The 19,925-nt window shown below is 37.2% G+C and overlaps 1 protein-coding gene across 1 annotated transcript in view; it reads right to left on the bottom strand.

Annotated features, from left to right (window-relative positions):
- Positions 1-19,925, bottom strand: part of DNMBP (dynamin binding protein) — a 98,116-nt gene that overhangs the window by 45,725 nt on the left and 32,466 nt on the right. The window contains exon 4 of the mRNA XM_077125724.1: positions 8,047-10,038. Coding sequence (XP_076981839.1) covers positions 8,047-10,038 — 1,992 coding nt within the window. The remainder of the gene's footprint in view (positions 1-8,046; positions 10,039-19,925) is intronic.

The raw sequence follows: 19,925 nt of genomic DNA on the forward strand, positions 1-19,925 counted from the left end.
AGCAACGTGACTAATTCGACTGGAAGGTCCCTGAGGGCAGAGGGCACATCTACACTGCACGTCACTAGCCGCCCTGCCCTTAGCAGAGCACCTGCTGGTAAAAACTCCATAAACATTTGCTGTGATTGACTCGAATATCATCTGCAGCCCACAAAGCTACATTTTCATTTCCCAATACTCAATAAGCATAAATGCTTCTTAGTATTCTACCCTGACTCCACTGAGAATTCCAAATTTAAATTCCTAATTCTCTGTTGGAGCCAGACACCGGCTTATCTACAGCTCCTAATACTGGGCTTTTTGTTTCCAGTAATTGAAGTCTGGGTTATTTGGACCAACCCTCTTGCAGATAAAAGCTAAAAATGTTAGAGAAAACATTCAAAAAAGCCATCTTCTTAAAACTGTCTATGCACGGACGAGACAATAAAGTAAGGCAAGTGAAAAACAAAGGGAAAACTGGAACCTAGGAAGGTAAAAGACCATACAAGCTGCACTGGCCGAGGACCTCTGCCTGAACTTTTGTTTCAATGGCCCTCTTGTAAGAAGGAGTCAAAATCTTGAAGCCCAGAGCTTTTGTGAGGTGAGGGGTTTAAAAGGGGAACTTTCCTATAATAAGCTAAGATCCTAAAGGCCTCCTGAGGGTAAATTGGGATGGCACAAGCCTCTTGTGAAGTTACAGCTATGGTCCCAATTACTGTGGTCATCGAAAGTATTTTAAATCTTGAAGTTAGTTCAAAGTACACCTGGACTGACAGTGACGTAGTGTTTTCACATGGGAATTCCTTCTTGTCATTCTTTGGTAAATTAATGCTTTTCCAAATTCTATGAAAAATCAGTTGAGAAGTATGGAAAGTGGGGAAAAGTATCATAATTCTCCTGTGAAAATAAAGGCTACAAAAAATGAAAAGACATTGCTGGTTTGAAGGACTCCAATGATATCAACTTAAAAGCAAGAGCAGGAAATGGTGACACGAAGACTCAGAGGTTAAGGCTGATGTTTCTGGAATCAGGATAAGAACACACAACCTGGATTTAATCATGTAGTTATGCTTGACCCTGTTGCTATGTTATAAGGGTGTTTATAGATGTGTGTTCGTAGCCCCATGTGCTGCTAACAAAGAGTCATTCTTGCAAATAAAAAAAGTATTAATAAGCTTATTTGCTTACTATACAAATCTTATCAGTGATGGTCCAAAAAATACCAAGTTTTGGAAGCAAAGTACTTAAGTGGGTAATTCTGACATGTGATTCTGGGTAGTGTTATTAACCATGCTAAGAAAGACAAGTGCTCCGTTATTTAAATATGACACAAAATGTGTTCCCAGAGTTTTCCATTGTTTAATATTCACTATTAGTTATAGTTCTTTGCATATATTTTTAATGGAAGAAATACAAAGAGAAGAATATACAAATATTGTGAGATTCTCCTACACAAAATCAGAAACTCATCTAAAATTTGAATTAGCAAAAGTGATACTGATTGCAATAGCAAAACCAAAATTAGGGCAAACAAGCCATGGAAATGTTTGATAGTTCCTCAGAAAGTTAAGTAGAGAATAACCATATGACCTAGCAGTCTTAAACCTAGGTATATACCCAAAAGAAATGAAAGCAGGGATCAACAGATATTTGCACACTGATGTTCATAGTGGCATTATTCAAAATTGCCAAAAGATGAATGCAACCCAAGTGTCTAACATTTGCTTATCCATTTTGGATATGCATGCAGTGGAATATTATGCAGCTGTGAAAGGGAACAAAGTTCTGATATATATGACAACATGGATGAAACTTAATGACATTGTGTTGAGTGAAATAAGCCAAGCACAAAAGGGCAAATATCATATGATCAACTTATATGAAATAATTAGAATAAGAAAATTCATAGAGTCAGAAATCAGAATACAGTTTACTAGGGACTGGGGCAGGGGTAGGGAATAGGGAGTTAAAGTTTAATTGATACAGAATTTTTACTAGGGGATGGAAGAGTTTTGGGAATGGAGGATGGTGATGGTAGCACATTGTGAATGTCATTAACATCACTGAATTATATAATCGAAGTGGTTAAAGAGGGAAATTTTAGGTTGTATATATGTTACTCCCCCCCAAAAATAGTAAAAAAAAAATGTTCCAGCCCAGGAACAAAAAAAGGACATTATTGGGACAATCAAAAAAAAAAAAACTGTAAGTGAACAATATGCTTCATATCAATGTTAAATTTCTCAAACTTGATAGCTGAACATAAGGTGATTACATAGTGAGTTTTCTTGTTCCCAGGAAATGTACCTGGAAGTGTTTGTTAAGTGTCCGAGGAGCATGATGTATGCAACCTCCTCTCAAAAGTTTGGATAAAGATAGACAGACAGACAGATTGAAAGAAAGAATGAATGATATAAAAAAATATTGTAAAATGCTAACATATAAACAACTAAATATATCAATCAGAATTAGATTAGTGCTTTATTAAAAGGTCTTTAAGGGTGGGCCACGGTGGCTCAGCAGGCAGAGTTCTCACCTGCCAGGAGACCCGGGTTTGATTCCTACTGCCTGCCCACGCAAAAAAAAAAAATAATAATAATAATAATAATAATGCAAAAGGTCTTTATGTCTTAGGTTTTAAATTTCAAAGTTGGAGGTTGCATGGGGCTGGATAGAGGTAAAGCCTGGTGCTCAAATTGATGAATCTGCTCCTCTTTTGAGGGACCACTTATATTGTTGGACATAGCTTTTATGAAGACAGGTAGAGATGATCTTAAGAGTGTGCTAAGATCATCTTAAATTACTTAAGAGTAATTTCATCATATCAGCACTAGCTATAAACAATATATCTACTGGTAAGTCAACATTAACATACCCAATGCTGTATTTGATAAATTTAAATAAAGAAAAGTCCTTCCAATTGAGACTTCAGGTACCTGCCCTAGGTCTTTCACAGTATTAAACATTAAGCAATTAAAAGAATAAATAAATACACAAATATTAAGAAAATTGGCAGAATTATTAAACCAATCCCAAAAAAGAAAGTCAGGTGAATAAAAAAGATACCAATTTTATCACCAATACTAGTACATTAATCCATGCATCCATTCAAAACACTGCACTCTGCTTTCATGACACAAAATTTCTGTAGAACACTACTAATTCTAAAAAATATCCTTATTGAGAAATTCCGGCCACCAGGAATCTGGGAGACCTTTGCTCTGCCACCTGTATACCTAATGCAAAAACAGTTTACAAGTATATCTAGAAACTTGTAGGCATGGAAGGCAGTGGGAAATCCTGGAGCCTTCTATGAAGATGTAGCCCAGCCAAGGTTTCCTTAGGATTCCTTTTCACACAGCAAAACTACTAGAGCTAATAAATGAGTATAGCAAAACGGCAGGTTATAAGATCAACGCTCAAAAATCTGTAGTGTTTCTATACACTAGTAATGAACAATCTGAGAGGGAAATCACGAAAAAAATTCAATTTACAATTGCAACCAAGAGAACAAAATATTTAGGAATAAAATTAACTAAAGAGACAAAACCTATACAGAGAAAACTATAAGAAATTGTTAAAAGAAATCACAGAAGACCTAAATAAATGGAAAGGCATACTGTGTTCAAGGATTGGAAGACTAAATATAGTTAAGATGTCAATTCTACCTAAATTGATGTACAGATTCAATGCAGTACCACTTAACATCCTAAAAACTTACTTTTCACAAATAGAAAAAACAATAACCAAATTTATCTGGAACAGCAGGGTGCCCTGAATAGCTAAAAGTATACTGAGAAAGAAAAATGAAGTTGGAGATCTCACGCTACTCGACTTTAAGTTGTATTATGAAGCTACAGTGGTCAAAACAGCATGGTACTGGCATAAAGATAGATATACTGACCAATGCAATCGAATAGAGGGTTCAGATATAGACCCTCTCATCTATGGACAATTGATCTTTGATAAAGCAGTCAAGCCAACTCACCTGGGACAGAACAGTCTCTTCAATAAATGGTACCTAGAGAACTGGATATCCATATGCAAAAGAATGAAAGAGGATCCATATCTCACACCCTATAAAAAAATTAACTCAAATGGTAAAGACCTAAACATTAGATCTAAGACCACAAAAGTGTTAGAAGAAAATGTAGGGAAATATCTTATAAATCTTATAATAGGGGCGGTTTCCAAGACCTTACACCTAAAGCACGAGCATTGAAGAAAGAAAGAAAGAAATGGGAACTCCTCAAAATTAAACACTTTTGTGCATCAAAGAACTTCATCAAGAAAGTAAAAAGACAGCCTACACAGTGGGAGACAATATTTGGAAAGAATATATCAGATAAAGGTGTAGTATCCAGAATATATAAAGAAATTGTTCAACTCAACAACAAAAAACAGACAACCTAATTACAAAATGGGCAAAAGACACTTCTCAGGAAATACAAATGGCCAAAAGGCACATGAAAAGATGCTCAACTTCCCTGGCTCTTAGGGAAATGCAAATTAAAACCACAATGAGGTATCATCTCACACCAACCAGAATGGCCATTATCAATAAAACAAAAACAACAAGTTCTGGAGAGGATGTGGAGAAAGAGGGACATTTATCCACTGCTGGTGGGAACGTAAAATGGTACAAGCACTATTGAAGGCAGTTTGGCAGTTCCTCAGGAAGCTAAGTATAGAATTGCCATATGATCCAGCAATACCATTGCTAGGTATCTACTAAGAGGACACAAGAGCAAAGACACAAATGGACATTTGCACACCAATGTTTATAGCAGCATTATTTACAATTGACAAGAGATAGAAACAGCCCAAATGTCCATCAACAGATGAGTGGCTAAACAAATTGGGGTATATACATATGATGGAATATTATGCAATTGTAAGACAGAATAAAGTTATGAAGTATGTAACGACATGGACGGACCTTAAGAACATTATGCTGAGTGAGATTAGCCAGAAACAAAAGGATAAATGCTGTATGGTCTCACTGATATGAACTAACATTAATGAATGAACTTGGATAATTTCAGTTAAGAACAGAGATCATCAGGAGATAGAAATAGGGTAGATATTGGGTAATTGGAACTGAAGGGATACAGATTGTATAACAGGACTGATTGTAAAAATTCAGAAATGGATAGCACAATACTACCTAACTAATACAATAATGTTAGAACACTGAATGAAGCTGAATGTGAGAATGATAGAGGGAGGAGGCCTGGGGGCATAAATGATATCAGAAGGAAAGATAGGAAAGATACACGATAAAGACTGAGATGGTGTAATCTAGGAATGCCTAGAGTGTATAATGATAGTGACTAAATGTACAAATTTAAAAATGTTTTGCATGAGGAAGAACAAAGGAGTCAATACTGCAAGGTATTGAAAATAGATGGTAATTAATTTTTTAAAACTTTAACTTATGTGTGAGAAAAAAGCTAAAAATGTTTATTTGGTACAAAATTTATATTTCAACTAGTGCATTTCCTAATATAACTTATGTGGATATCTTAATTGAACACCATAAGTACATGGAAACTTGAATAGGGCATGAGATTTTGTAGGTTTGTCCAGAGTGATGCCCCAATAAATCCCAGAAGGATTTGAACAGTGAATAAAAAAGTATTTGCAAAGTTCCCTTGGGGGAATGATGAGAAAGGTGGAAAATCCAACTTCCCCAAGTGGAGAATTCTTCATATTCTCACAAGCAGTGGGACAACCAAAGCAGTAGGCTGAGCCCTCAATCTTGGGGTTTGTTCATATGAAACTTAACCCCACAAAGGACAGGCTAAGCTTATTTAAAATTAAGCCTAAGAGTCACCCCCAGGAGAACCTCTTTTGTTGCTCAGATGTGGCCTCTCTCTCTCAGCCAACATGACAAGCAAACTTACTGCCCTCCCCATCTCTACATGGGACATGACTCCCAGGGGTGTAGACATTCCTGGCAATGCAGGACAGAAATCCTAGAATGAGCTGGGACTCAGCACCAAGGGATTGAGAAAACCTTCTCAACCAAAAGGGGGAAGAGAAAAATGAGACAAAATAAAGTGTCAATGGCTGAGAGATTCCAAACAGAGTCGAGAGGTTATTCTGAACGTTATTCTTACACATTAAATAGATAACACATTTTTAGTTAAGGTGTAACAGAGAGGCTGGAGGGAACTGCCTGAAAATGTAGAGCCATGTTCCAGCAGCCACGTTTCTTAAAAATGATTGTATAATGATAGAGCTTTCACAATGTGACTGTTTGATTATGAAAACCTTGTGTCTGATGCTTCTTTTATCTACCTTATAGACAGATGAGTAAAACATATGAATTAAAAAATAAATAAATAATAGGGGAAACAAACGTTAAAATAAATTTAGTAGATTGAAATGCTAGTGATCAATGAAAAGGAGGGGTAAGGGGTATGGTATGCAAAATTTTTTTTTCTGTTTTTTTTTATTTTCCTGTTGTCTTTTTATTTCTTTTTCTGAATTGATGCAAGTGTTCTGGGAAATTATCATGATGATGAATATGCAACTATGTGATGATATTGTGAATTGCTGAGTGTATGTGTTGGTAATGTTTGTGTTTCTTTCTTGTAATTTTTTTTAATTAAAAAAAAAAAAAAAAGAACATGTCTGAGCACCAATATCCATGGTTTTAGTTTGAGGGGAAAATTGCTGCTGCCCCTGGGTCAGGACAAGTCAGCTAGGGGCCTGGCTGCCTGGTTGCTCCCTAATTAATCACACTGCATTTGCTCCAGGACCTCCTCTTTCTGCCAGATCTCTGAGTTTGGGGATCCCTGAGAACCGTGCCCACATGCAGACAGTCCTCTCCTAAGCAAATTTTGGATAAGGGATTCTTCTCTTTTTGCAGTACCAATCTGCTTTCTGTCTTTTAGAAGACTACTTAGTTACTGGCCTCCCAATAATACTTTTGCTGGAACTTTAAAAGTTTTTTTCACTACTTTTTGGAGCTCTAAAGTAGAAAGGGAGGAGGTATATGGGCTCAGTCTACCATTGTAATCCAATCTCTTCAACACTACTATTCTTTGTTTTTCTTTGTTAGTAGTTTGCCAAGATTACCAGATCCCCAAATGACATTTCTTTTCTTTTTTTTGTGCATGATCTGGGAATCAAACCTGGGTCTCCCACATGGAAGGTGAAGCATTCTACCACCGAACCACCTGTGCACCCCCCAAATAACTTTTATGCTTTACTTTCCAGGAGGCATGTTGATGGTTCGGAGGTCTTTGGAAGGCATGCCAAAAGTGACATGGAGTCATGTTCTCTTTGGGCCCTAAGCCAGGTGCTGCTGCCTCACTCTTATACCCTTTCTACTTTATAAATTCTTTCCCCTGTGAATCTGGTGAAGGTAAATGAAGAGGCTGTCACCTTCAAATTAAGAGATACGCATTAATTTTTTAATGTGCCAGGTGAGAAGTAAATTGCAGTAGTTAAAAACATGAGTTTAAATTCCAGCTCCCTTGACTAGTTAGTCTCTATGTATCTTAATTTCCTAATCTATAAAGCAGGGATGCTAATTATCCCATTTTCTTAAGGGTGGCTGCGAAGATTCTATGTGCAAGTAAATGGAACAAAAGCTTATTAATAAATTAATAAATACTAATGGGTATTATTATTTATTGTTATTATTACTATTGAAATCTAGCTCTGGATCACATGCAGTTTTCTTATGAACATTAGCTTAGAAGTCCTTAGTTCTTAGTAAACCTGGTTAAAGACAGTTATATTTAGGGACTTCCCATTTATACTATTGTCATGGATGCTATAGAGGTAAAGGAGACATAAATAATGTTATTGAGTTTTGGATCTCTTTATCTGGGCAGCAAATGAAGTCAGGAGGCTACAATGGTCACAGACTATGTCAAGGCACAGACACAAGCCACATTCTATCTGGTGATAGAATAAGAAACTAGGTAATGAAAAAGCAAATCATTCTTTGTCAATCAAAGACAGCAACATGCCCCCCAACAGCACAGGTAGGTTGTTACTTGGACTTGTGGCTATTAAGTAAGAAGAAGCAATTATTTCTTCCTCACTTACCTCTAAGTTGCTGGAGTTCCATATTGAAACTTTCAATGTTATTCTCATAAAACTCAAGATTCTCAAGGGCCTCTTCCCTTAATGATTCATCTTGCTTCTCCTCCAGCATTAAGTTTAGTTCTTCCTGAGTCCTGTTATACACATCCAAGTCCTGTTCCATTTCCTGAATCCTCACCAACACTAACGGACAGGGGGAAGTTTGGTCCAGTGTTTTTTCAGTACTTTCAGAGCCTTCCTTTTCTAGGGTCTCACAGCTATCGGTTTGGAGCTTGGAGGATACTGCATCCATTCTCTGCTGTGGCAAGGGAGGCAGGGGAGCTGGGCGAGAGGGTCGCACTGCCAAGGGTGGTGCAGATTTCAGGTTCTGTTCAACAAGCAAATGGGGAGAAGTAGATGCTGGAGTACAGGGACGGGGTGGCGGTGGCCTTAGGGCTTTTCTCCTCTCAGGCAGATCCTGCTGGGTGATAAACTTTGAAGAACCTCGGACAATATCCTTCTCAGAGTTGAAGTCCATGATTGAAAAATGGCGTAAAATTTTATCTGGTTCTGTGCCAGGTCCTGACAAGCTCTTCTCAAACTCTATCAGCTGCTGTGTCAACTTGGTATCCAGATCAGTGCTGTCATCTCCTTGTGAAAGTGCCATTGCTTCCATAGCAGGCTCCTTGCCTTGTGGACCAGGCCTTATCTCTGATCTCTCTGAAATGGTGCTAAATCTAGAAGCATGTTCTTTGGATCTGTGGTGCTTTTTACCATACCTTGCCATGCCCTGGAGCTGAGAGCTCAATTGGTTGGGTTTGACTATCTTAGAAGCTGAAATCAAAGAGCTGTGAATAAAGTGTGCTGGCTTCTGAACAGTTTTTAGCTGAGAATATGTTACTTTGGGAGTTAGGCTAGAGTCGTCTCTAGTCATTGCTTCAAAAGGAAGAGGGTGAGAGGACTTTTCTGAACTTTGGTGGCTCCTTCTTGCTGTAGAATAATACTGATTTTCCTTCAATTTGGAATGAAAAGTTACATGTGGCTGGGAGGAAGTACCATTGACTACCTCTATAGGATCATTCATAGTAGAGTCTTTGGCAAGAGGCTTTTCATACTCCATGCCTGGGCTTCTTGGGGGCTCTCCTAAGATGTCTTCATCCTCATAAGAGTCCTTGTTTGCTTCATTCTCAGAAGTCAGATGATCTAGAGGAAAAGCGGATGTTTCAGAAACAACACAGTTGGACATTTCTGCTTTATACTCATGAGAGTCATGTCTGTTTTCCTCCACCACTGAGTTCTCCAAACAATCCAGAGAATTTTCAGGGACCTTGGTTTGACTGCTTTCCTGTGGCAGATCCATGGTTTCCTCCACCCTTGTGTTAGAACACAGCTTTACAAACCGGTAAGGAAAGATGCCTATCTTGCCCTTCAGTGATCCTTCTAGCCAGCCATCTTCCAAGGTCTCCAGAATTTGGATTTTATCCCCTACTTCAAAATCCAACTCATTGGGCTCCAGGGCTTGGAATCTGTAGAGGGCAATTCCATACGTCCCTGATTGCTCCTCATCTTCTTCTGGCCTTTTCTCCTCTTCTCCTATAGAAGTATCTCCTACACCATTGATAATGCACCCATCTTGATTTCCAGAACTTAATGACTTTTCTACAGTCCTCAGGGGCCCCAAAAGCTCTACAAAACCCTCTGGAAAAATGCCTCTTCGGCCTTCTAGCTCTCCTTCAAACCAGCCTGGTTCAGGGACTCCAATAATGGTAATCACATCCCCTTCTCTGAAGTCCAACTCCTCATCCAGCTGGGCAGAAAGCCCCATCAGGGCCCGGGCTTGTCCCATTGAATATTCGGGAATCTGAAGTGAGGTACTCTGTGAGTGCCACTGACGGCTTTGTGAGGAGAGGCAAAGCTCGCGAACACAGGAAGATGGGAAGAAGCCCCGGGCACCCCAGCAGCTTCGACCCTGCAGCCAACCGTCAGTGGGGGTGCCACTGAGGATCACTAGGTCACCTGAAGAACGAGAAGAAGCAAACAGAATGACGTCCGTGATTGCCCCAGCAGAGTATTACCATAATAGTGCAACTAATCATTGGAAAAATCAAATTCAAAGAGATATACACCGAGAGTTTTAAGAACATGAACTCTTGATAATTTGCTGAATTGGAACAGACCTATAAACCAGCGGTTTTCAAAGTGTGGTCAACGGAACCCTGAGGGAGGGTCTGTGAGGTCAAAACTATTTTCATAACAATACTAGGACTTCATCTACATTCCCCACCGTGCTGATATGTACAGTGATTGTGCAAAAGCAATGAGGGTAAAACTGCTGGCAGCTTGGCATGAATTAAGGCAACGGCAACAAAAGTGAGTGGTCATTGTATTCTTCACTGCCGAGTCAGTTTCAGTTAAGAACGTCCTTGAAGTGTGAAGATATCTCAATAAAAATATTTAAGAAAAAAAAGAATATCCTGGATGACACAATATAAATTAGTCTTGTTAAAGTCACAACTTTTGTCACTGTGTGATGAAATGGGAAGTATGCACTTCTGCTGCATACTGAAAAACAAGGGATATCTCTAGGACAAGCACTTGGGTGACTAAGCTGCAAGCTGAACTAGCTGCTTTCTACCATAGAACATTTTTAGTGGAAAGTGACTGACTAACAACTGTGATTGTTCAATCTTGGGTATTTAGCAGACATTTTTTCCAAAATGAAAGTGAGTCTGTAACTTCAAGGAAAACAAGTGGCAATATTTGTTGCCAATGATAAAATTCTGGCTTTCAAGGAAAATCAGAATTTTGGAAAACTTTGTATTGACCACTAAGTGCTTGACAGCTTTCCCATACTTCATTACTAGAAATATTAACAAACAATTTTTCTGGTATTGTACAATGAAATGGTCAACATCTGGAAAATCCTCAGAACCCAAAGAACCAATATTTTCCAAATGATCAATGCATGATGTTATAAAATCATTCAGGGCTAAAAGATCCATTCCAAAGGCAAAGAGACCAATGGATTTTAGTGTAACTGAGTACAAAAAGTTCACTGATATAATTTTAGATATCAAACTGCAACTAATTTTAAAGAAATTCCATTCATCATGTTTTGATGGAAAGTGAAATAAGATTATTCAAAATTGTTTGAAAAGACTATCAAAATGCTTCTCCCATTTCCTGCTACATATCTTCACAAGGATGAATTTTTTTCATATACATTAACCAAAACAACATCTTACAAAACAGATTGAATAAAGAAACAAATAAGAGAATTTAGTTTTCTTCTATTAGGCCAGACATTAAGGAGTTTTGCAAAAGTGTAAAACAATGTTCTTCTTATTAAAATTTTTTTGTTTGGAAAGCCATAGTTATTTTTCATAAAAATATGTTACACATGCCAATTATTTGCATATTACATATGCTAATTTCTAAATGGATTCATAAGTACAAATGTAAAAATATATCACTTTTAATAGCTAATATAGTAAATATTCAAAGATATAAGTCACATAAACAAAAGCTTTTTGGAGTCTCAACTTTTAAGAATGTAAAGGGATCCTGAAACCAAAAACAAATGCCACTATGAAAAATTCTCTTACAGTCTGTGTTACTGGATCAATTTATAAGTGATAAAATAATGTTTGGGTCCAATTATATCCCTTTGGATAGGGGTCACCATGGATCTAATTTATCACACTAAATTTTATTCAATATCAAATATGAGATAGTTTTATAACGCTTCAGGAATAGGTTCATTTTTGTAAGTGTAGAGTGTGAACGATAAGATCTTCACTCATTTTCTCCAGAGGCCTTCTTAACCTGTCCTTCTCTTGAAAATACATCATAATGAAAAAATCTTAAAAAAGGGTTCTAGTTATCAACACTTTCATTTTTGAAAATAATTAGTATTCCCTATATAGGTATTTCAAGTTATCTTCACAAAATATGAGTTGAACAGTTACTATCTGTCTGTCTTACTGATGAAGAAGATGAGGTAAGGAAAGGATAAGGGCGGTTTGTTTCTGCAAAAACAAAATTAAATTGAGTATTGTATGATTCATTCCAGTTTTAAAAATCACTCTACAGTTTTGTAATCAATTGTTTAATAACGAACTCTTAATTATGGGCTATGAACTATGTTCGTTTTGTGCATTATCAATTTTAACTTTATTTTAACTTTCCTCGGACTTGACACCTAAGGCAATTTTCTTTGTAATGAGCAGAAGTGCTCAAGAAATGCAACTGGCCCAAGTAGAATAAAACCAAGCAGCAAATCACCCAGAAGAATCATAATACTCATTTAAAGCAAAGCACATTTGAAAACTGGGTTTTTAAGGTGTCAACTTATATGCTCTTGCTTTTAAAAAAAAAATAAGTCTGTTCTATTTTCCTAAATAGATTATAGGATCCTTAATGGTGGGTACCACTCCTCTTCTGTATGTCAAGAGTCTGGCACATAGCAAAGACTCAATGGCTATTTGCTAGTGATGATCGTTTGTCAACCCAATTCCCAAATCAATTAATTACAGCTTTCATCCAAAACTAGTTCCAGGCTGCTAACTTCCTTTCTTCCTGTAATTTCCTTCACAATATGTCTTCCATTACTTCGTTGTTAACACCCTAGTTCAATCTTCACCATCTTACCCTTTCAAACCCTGCCTCCAGATATTGTCTCTTCTTGTCTAGCAAATGATTAATGTAAAATTTAAAATTTTATCATATTCCTCCCCTGCTCGAACTTTTACAGAGGCATTAAGAGTCTATTGCCAAAGGCTTTTCTCCTAAAATCCTCTTTTATTACCCAAAATTTATAAAAAGTAAGTTTGTTCTGGAGCTCTCTGAAAAGGCTGAGTTACTAAGTTAGCAAAAGGATATTCTTAAGTTCTCACCCCAATGCAACTTGGCATTGATGTCCAGGCACAGCTGCCTTCCCAGCTATTCAATATTATAACCCAGCTATCCAATGTTATATCAACTATGAAACTATTTTGTATAAAGGGACTTTCATTATCTTCTATACAAGCTATGCTCATTATTAACTTTAAACCTTTATTCATGCTATACTCTCCATTTGAAAATTTAGTATGCTTCTCTAAAATCCTTTCATCTTGATTACAAAGAAATTACTGTTATGTTACTAATGCTGACACTTCTATTTCAGTTTTCTACACAGCACTCAACATAAGGTTTTACACTTATTGGTAGACACCCTAAATTTTTCCCTGATTTGGTATTATTTGATTAGATTATATTCCCCCTCCCTCTCAAAATAGTGTTTTTAGTTCTATATCTCTATATTCCCTTAATTTATGATCCAATGTCCATTGGTCAGAGTTTGGGGTAATTATAATAAGTGATTTTTTTCCCCCTGGTTCTAAGGCCGTTCCAACAGAGCCAGGAGGGAACTCACTGGTGACATGACTATTGTTCAGATACAAGGGGCCTTTTGGTTAATGAGGAATAAAAGTGTGCCATAACTCTCATTCTGCTGGCTTTGAAATGGGCCAGCTTTCTGAAAGCTGCAGGATTACGATATTTCCATTGTTTTGTCAGATATCCATAGGGTTTGTTTTCCTTTCTATTTTCAGCCGGGTAACTGCTTTAAAAATCTTTATTACCTAGCAGATTATCATTCTGCGTCACTTCTATATAATACAGATTTTTTTAAATTACAATTTAGACTCTAGGAAGCACCTTAGAGATAATTTAATTCAACACCCTCATTTTATACCCCTGTTTCTGAGTTTTTTCATGAGTCTCTCATTTTCATCAGAAGGAGTCATTCAAGGTATTCCCTTGACTTCCCAGGTGACTTCTTAGATATAGGGGCTGTCTAGTGGTCATTTCCAGACTTCTGAAGTACCAACATGAGGAAGTCCTGGGATAACATGCTCAGATTTAAGAACAGAAAAACAGGAAGTATGGTGACCCTTAGGGTCACCCTGAGCCTTTGGCTCATACACAATCTTATCCATAGCACCTGTTCCCTCTGGTTGCAGTTTTTTTTTCCTTTATTAGAGAAGTTGTGGGTTTATAGATGAATCATGCAGAAAATACAGAATTCCTATATCCTAGTCTGTTATTAACTTTGGTTGCATTTTTATATTTGAAGCAGAAATGCATTAGGAATAAGGTGATAACAAATGTGGATATTCTTAGAAGCTGAATATAAGTCAACTGACTTTGCAGTATTCAGTTCCTCATTGACTCTTCTCATGGTTCTCTCTAAATGCTCAGGGAACTATGTGCTTTTATGCAGACTGGTAATATGTTTTATTTAGGTTTCCAAATAAAAGAAGCATATCAGAACCTTAATTCTTACATCTCACACACACGGTATTGCAAATTTACAAGTGTGCTTTGATAAGTATCATTTGATATATTCACCTTCATTCTTTTTATGGGACTTCTGTGTTATGTGCGGCAAGTTTTAGTAATATTCCATCACTTTCCATAATATGCACTCATTTTTTGGTTTCCTCTTTCTCAATACTTTCCTTGTCACTTTCTCTTGTGTCTGTTTTTTCTCCCTCTTTTTTCCTCTCTTTGTTAGGACAGCCAGTGGCACTGATCACCTGCATTGACCTTTTTTCTAGAAGACCGCCTTGTTTCTGGGTTAAATATAACTCAGAAATACAAGAACAGTCCAAAACTGGCTAGCTTCAGGAAAAGGAAAAAGAGTGACACCTGCTGGAGGAACGAACCACTGTGGTTCTGATTTCAGATAAACTCTTTCTGGAAAAATGTACATTCACGCAAAACTTTACATATAATTATCAGGAAACAGGGTCTGCCAAAACACATCTGAAAACCCAGGTTAAGAATAATAAAAATGGTTAACATTTATTGAGTGCTCACCTTGTGCCAGATGCTTTATGTGTATAAGCTTCATTTTATCCTCACAACTTCCCTGATACAGCATTATTATCCCAATTTTGTAGGTAAGAAAACCGAGCCCAGTAACTTGCGCAAGTTAAGTGGTGAAGATAGAGTTAAACCTAGGGCCATTAGAATTATTACCCCTTAACTATATTGTTTGCTCTATATACTATATAGAGGCATACATAAATATTCCCTTATTAATCCTAATATATTAAGATTAGTATATTTATTCTATTCTCTTATTAATCCTAATGACACCTCAGAAAGGCTAGTAAATAATTAACTAAAAACACAGCATGATAAAGCACAACAGATTTTAAACATTATCCCACACACTGTTATCCCCTTCAGACATTCATTCCATCACCAAAGTTTTGTTCAGTTTATACAGAAGAGAAGCGACACTGCTATACTGAGGGTTAGTAAGAAAAGATACAGATAGAGAAACAACAGGGAACAGGATTAATAGCAGTACAGGGTAGAGACAAAGGAATATACATTATGTATGAACAGAAACACTGATCTAATGGAAAAATAAAATTTCAGCCAAAGAAATAGAAGGAGCCTTCTCAAGCACTAGGCTTGAAGATCAGGAAGACTAGACTCAAGTCTTACAAAGTATGTGTGGAATAAAATAATACTTTCATGTTTTCGTGATTTTGTTTCCAACTAGCAAAATTAATACCTGTTGATATGAACTATCATATGTAAAAAACTGTAAGAGGACTTAAAAACACTTCTGTGTCTCATGCTAAGCCTCCCAGAAAAAGACACACTGAGTAGGTGCACCTAACCTCCCCACCCTCACACACCTGGGCTTTTCAAATCAGAAGACACACAGAGCAGGAAGAGATGTGAAAGACATCTATGGCAAGAGAGCTGACTGGTCAGTGTGTTTACTGGAAGCAGAGTGTCACAAAGAAGAGAACAAGAGAAAGCCACTGAAAATTAGACATCACTTCTTATTCTCTTCTCCCTTTCCCTGTATCTCCCCTCCACCCCACACACCCGTACCCTCAACCTTTGAATCCCATCTGTATCTGTAGGCTTATCTGGTTTGATGGACTAAAAGTTAGTCAAGACAAGACCTTCAGATTTCTGAGGACCCAGCCTGACCTTGAGTCAGTCTTAGTAAAGGTGACTCATGGCTGAAAGGTCCACACCAGAGACTTCCTGGACCTCTCTCAGATCACCCTGGGGATTTCTAAGGCAGATCTTAACTTCACAGCAGGTTCAGAACACATGAGACCAAGTAGTCAACAGAAAATCTTATACTTTTTTTTTCCCTTGGTGCCCATGGCTTTTGACCACAACGTTGCTATTGTCAAGCCCGTGCACTACACGGTCACCAGGAACAGGCAGAGGAGTAACACGCTGGTCATTCTGACTGGGATTGTGGGGCTCTGGCACTCTACTGCTCTACCACTTGTGGTCCTCAATTTACCTTTCGGTGCTCCTAATCAGATCAGTCACTACATATGTGAAGTGAAGCCTCTTTTCAAACTGGTCTGCAGAGATATACATGTTAGTATCTTAGTTATTGGCAATTCAGCGATGTCAGGGGCTCTAATTTCTCCTGTCCTGGTGACTTCTTATATACTCATACTGTACGACTTTAGAACACACAACTCTGCAGTGTGACCAAAGTTCTGTCAACCTGTAGCTCACATAATGCTTGCAGTTTTTTTAAAAAAATGCAATTTTATTGAGATATATTCATACACCAAACAAACCATTCAAAGCATACAGACACTGGCTCCCAGTATCATCACATAATTGTACGTGCATACCTATGATCAATTTTAGAACACTTTCATAACTCCAGAAAAGAAATAAAAAGAAAAAAGAAAACTCAAATCCTCCCATACTCCTTCCCCTGCATTATTTTTTTTTCTTTTTTTTGGCATGGGCAGGCTCTGGGAATCGAACCTGGGGCTCTGGAATGACAGGCAAGAATTCTGTCACTGAGCCACTGTCCCCCGCTACTTTTGACCCATAATATTAGTGTGGTACATTTGTTCAAATGTAATATTTGAAAGAATATTAAATATTACTATTAACTATAGTCCACAGTTTCAATAGGTACCTTCCCCCATATACAATGTTTATTATTAATTCCTTGTAATTGTGTCATACATTTGTTTTAGTTCATGAAAGAACTTTTTTATATTTGTACAGCTAATCACAGACATTGTCCACCAAAGAATCAATGTTTTATACATTCCCATTTTAATCTCCAACTTTCCTTCTGGTAATGTCCCTGACTCTAAACTCCCCCTTTCCACCACACTCACACATCATTCAGCATTGTTAATTATTCTTACAAAAATGTGCTACTGTCACCTCTGTCCATTTCCAAATGTTTAAGTTCACCCTAGTTAAACATCCTGCACATTTTAAGCAACCACTCCCCATTCTTTAGCCTCATTCTATATCCTGATAACCTATTCTATTTTTTATGTCTATGAGTTTAAATATTATAATTAGCTCTTATCAGTGAGATCATACAATATTTGTCTTTTGGTGTCTGGCTTATTCCACTTAACATAATGTTCTCAAGTGCGTCAGGACTTCATTCTTTCTACTGCCGAATAATATTCCATCGTATGTATTTACAACATTCATCAGTTGATGAACAGTTGGGTGTTTCCATCTTTTGGCAATTGTGAATAATGCTGCTACAAACATTGTTTCCTTTCCTTTTTAGTACCTAAGACTTGACTATAGATATAATTTCGTCATCATAATGCACATTACTCCACAAGTGTATTTTGCACCCAGTATTTACTTCCAGAACCAGGGGCAGGAAATGAAAAGTCCATGCTATCCACATCCTCTGCATAGCTCTGTGCTCTTTCCCTTCCTCTATCCCATATCTAACTGTTCTAAAGTGGACTACAGACCTCCACTGGGAGATTATGGGTAAGATAACGGTCCCAGTTATAACATAATAGCCAACCTACTTTTGTCTGCCTTCCCAACACTCATTAGCAAGGAAGCACACAGAACAGAGGAAGAGATTGAATGTAAACTGAAGTGCAAATAGATTTTGATGATTAAGGTCAAAATCCGATATTCCTTTCTTCCCTACAACTAGCAGTTAGGGAAGCTTGCTAGGCCTCTCTTTCTCTCTCTCAAATGTACATGGCTTAAGAAATTAAGCCTATCCCTTTAGTTCCATAGCCAAAAGAACAAGTAACAATATACACAATATACCTGATAAGTTTACCATTTTACTGACTGTTCTGCGTCATTACAGAATTGGATTGATCATAACCCTCAGTTTGTGGGACACTATTGGTTTCTATGTATATATGGGCGTAATCAAATGTAATTATTGAAATGGTTTATATTCCATCTTTAGAAGTTCATATATCTACTCAGAATGCAAAAAATGAGAAATACCTGGAATATCACTGAGGGCTAAAACTATTCATTTTTTTTAATTAAAAAAAATTTTTTTAAATACCAAACAAACACAAACATTCTTAACTTTTGATCATTCCATTCTACATATATAATCAGTAATTCACAATATCATCACATAGTTGCATATTCATCATCATGATCATTTCTTGGAACATTTGCATCAATTCAGAAAAAGAAATAAAAAGAAAACAGAAAAAAATTCATACATACCCTAGCTCTTACCCCTTCCTTTCATTGATCACTAGCATTTCAATCTAAATTTATTTTTTTAACATCTGTTACCCCTATTATTCATTTTTATTCCATATGTTTTACTCGTCTGTTGATAAGGTAGATAAAAGGAGCATCAGACACAAGGTTTTCACAATCACACAGTCACACTGTGAAAGCTATATCATTATACAATAATCTTCAAGCAACATGGCTACTGGAACACAGCTCCACATTTTCAGGCAGTTCCCTCCAGCCTCTGCATTACATCTTGACTAACATGGTGATATCTATTTAATGCGTAAGAATAACCTCCAGGATAACCTCTTGACTCTGGAATCTCTCAACCATTGACACTTTATTTTGTCTCATTTCACTCTTCCCCCTTTTGGTCAAGAAGGTTTTCTCAATCCCTTGATGCTGAGTCTCAGCTCATTCTAGGATTTCTGTCCCACGTTGCCAGGAAGGTCCACACTCCTGGGAGTCATGTACCACGTAGACAGGGGGAGGGTCGTGAGCTTGCTTGTTGTGTTGGCTGAGAGAGAGGCCACATCTGAGCAACAAAAAAGGTTCTCTTGGGGGTGACTCTTAGGCCTAATTTTAAGTAGGCTTGACCTATCTTTCATGGGGTTAAGTTTCATACGAACAAACCCCAAGATTGGAGGCTCAGCCTATACCTTTGTTTGTCCCCACTGCTTGTGAGAATATCAAGAATTCAACTTGGGGAAAACTATTCATTTTAAACCACTTCTTTTTAAACTAGCTATGACAAGAACTTCCAAATTATTATCTAATGGTAAAATAGTAACATGGGGCTGTTCTGCAGCTCTTAATTTATATATCACAATTCCTACTCTACTACTGTGCATTAATACATGGTAATGTATTAATTGTTGTTAGTAAAGCTGTATCAATTTTAATGGGGGGAAAAAAGAAGAATATAGTGTGAAGTATGGTTCCAGCATGGAAATAGTGACAGCGAAAACTGCACTTAGAATCAGGTGATATAAATTCACATTCTGGAGTCAAAACTTCTTATCTGTAGTTAATATTCTCTGAATCTTTCAGGATTTATAAAAGTCCATTAATATCCATTTTTCTACATCCCAGTTATATGTGCTGTATTTGTAAGATATACTGTGGCCATTAAAAATGCTATCAAAATATAAGGTACCACTGTGGTCAGGACTTTCTTGGTTTTGCTAAGGATTCTCAAGAGGTTAGCCAAAAGATATACAAATGGCCAAAAACCACATGAAAAGATGCTCAACATCATTAGCCATTAGGGAAATGTAAATCAAGATCACAATGAGAAACCCAATAAAATGGCTGCTATTTAAAAAATGAAAAATTACAAGTGCTGGAGAGCATCAGGA

The sequence above is a fragment of the Tamandua tetradactyla genome, chromosome 13 (genome assembly GCF_023851605.1).
Source record: "Tamandua tetradactyla isolate mTamTet1 chromosome 13, mTamTet1.pri, whole genome shotgun sequence".
Classification (NCBI taxonomy): Eukaryota; Metazoa; Chordata; class Mammalia; order Pilosa; family Myrmecophagidae; genus Tamandua; species Tamandua tetradactyla.